Genomic DNA, 1,668 nt, shown 5'->3' on the forward strand with positions numbered 1-1,668 from the left:
AAATTACATAACCTCACCAAATAAACTTAAAAAAACACACAAAATAAAATTACATAAACTCACAAAATAAACTTAACACACGAAATAAAATTACATAAACTCACAAAATAAACTTAAAAAAACAAACGAAATAAAATTACATAAACTCACCAAATAAACTTAAAAAAAAAAATACACTAAATAAACCAAGAACTTTATTCTTCCACCACAAACTCCTTGTAATTATCTTCACCTTGTTGCAATCCCCACTGGTACTCAATCAAGTCACTTTGACAAGTACAATGCCAGTATGGCTCTTGCATTGAAGTGTACCGCTCAACGATCAATTGATTGTAACGTCCATCCCATTCCAATGGCTCGTGTTGCATAGGGATCTTAGATGGCGTCATGAGCACAATAGATACATGTTCTTGAGTTGTTCATTATGTCTGGCTTGTATTCATTGACGGCATCATAATCATACTCATCTTCAACAATCATGTTGTGGAGAACAATAAACGTTGTCCACCTTGGGTAAATGCCCTTTACAAGGTAGTACAGTCCTTCGTATCTATGGCCATTGACCCAATATGTGTGACTCTAGGTACTTTTCCTTGTAGCACTTCGTGGAAGACTGGAGATTGGGCAAGGACATTTAGGTCATTCTGAGTTCCTGGAACAACAAAAATTGTATGCCAAATCCATGTATCAAATGAAGCCACCGCTTCCAAAATGATACTTTTGGCTCAGTTGCCATAAGCTCCTTGCCATGCACTTGGACAATTTTTCCAGGTCTAGTGCATGCAATCAATGCTTCCAATCATGCCAGGGAAGCCTCGCATCTCACCCTTCCTCAGTGGCCTTCACATGTCCCTTGGCATGGGTGTTCGGAGGTACTCATTGGTATAGAGGGATTCGATTGTGGAGCAAAATTGCATCAGGGACTTCAGAGCAGTTGATTTTCCCATCCTCGTTATCTCATCCACTTGATCTGTAGATGGTCCATATGCAAGTATCCGCAAGTCAGCAGTAATTTTTTGCTCAGGAAGAAGACCTTGAACATGAAAAGTAACCCTTTTTTGCACAAAGTATGGATCATGGTTGCAAGTAGCACTCATGATTTTGTCGAACAAACTTTGTTGCATTCTAAAACAACGTCTACAAACATGATCAGGGAATACACAGTTAGGGATAAAATAATCTTCCAAGAGATCTTTACCTCGTTTTTCCCTCTTTCTATCCAAGTTTGCAGCACGTCTGGGTTTAGATATTTAACCCACAACTTTCATGACATGGCGAGAATGTGAGGCCCTCTGCCTTTTATGTTCATCATCCTCATCCTCCTCCATTGCGAAAGCCTCATCTCCACCTTTCTCGAGATTGAACAATTCTTCCTGTTGTGCCAACGATCTTTTCTGTTGCTCCTCAAATTGTTTGGACAATCTCCTTGAAGAAGACATTGTAAGAACTCAAGATTTAAAAACGATGAAGAAAGATTCTGAGCTAAAGAGAAGGATTGAGTTTGGTGTGTGAATGATGATGGATGTAAGGATGTAGGGTTTATATGGACAAAAAAAGAAAGGATGAGGTTCTGGACAATGCCACGTGGCACTACATGATTGGTAGAAAATCTTATCGAAATCTTGACTAAATTATTCTACACAGATAGTGACACGTGGCGCGTCCAAA

The 1,668-nt window shown here is 39.1% G+C and overlaps 1 protein-coding gene across 1 annotated transcript; it reads right to left on the reverse strand.

Annotated features, from left to right (window-relative positions):
• Positions 1-842: 842 nt before the first annotated feature.
• LOC137737396 (uncharacterized) lies at positions 843-1,439 on the reverse strand. Its single transcript, XM_068476854.1, has 2 exons — positions 1,297-1,439; positions 843-1,137 (listed from the first exon to the last, which is right to left on the reverse strand). Exons 1-2 carry the CDS (start codon positions 1,437-1,439, stop codon positions 843-845), a joined length of 438 nt encoding a protein of 145 aa, XP_068332955.1.
• Positions 1,440-1,668: the final 229 nt, after the last annotated feature.

This window comes from Pyrus communis, chromosome 6, assembly GCF_963583255.1.
Source record: "Pyrus communis chromosome 6, drPyrComm1.1, whole genome shotgun sequence".
In the NCBI taxonomy this organism is placed as follows: domain Eukaryota; kingdom Viridiplantae; phylum Streptophyta; class Magnoliopsida; order Rosales; family Rosaceae; genus Pyrus; species Pyrus communis.

Bases quoted from the DNA above. Each gene is read 5' to 3' on its own strand.
- LOC137737396 (XM_068476854.1), bottom strand. From the start codon at position 1,439: ATGTCTTCTTCAAGGAGATTGTCCAAACAATTTGAGGAGCAACAGAAA. The intron at 1,138-1,296 runs GCAGAGGGCCTC...TCATGTTTGTAG, and splicing joins GAGGATGATGAACATAAAAG to ACGTTGTTTTAGAATGCAAC.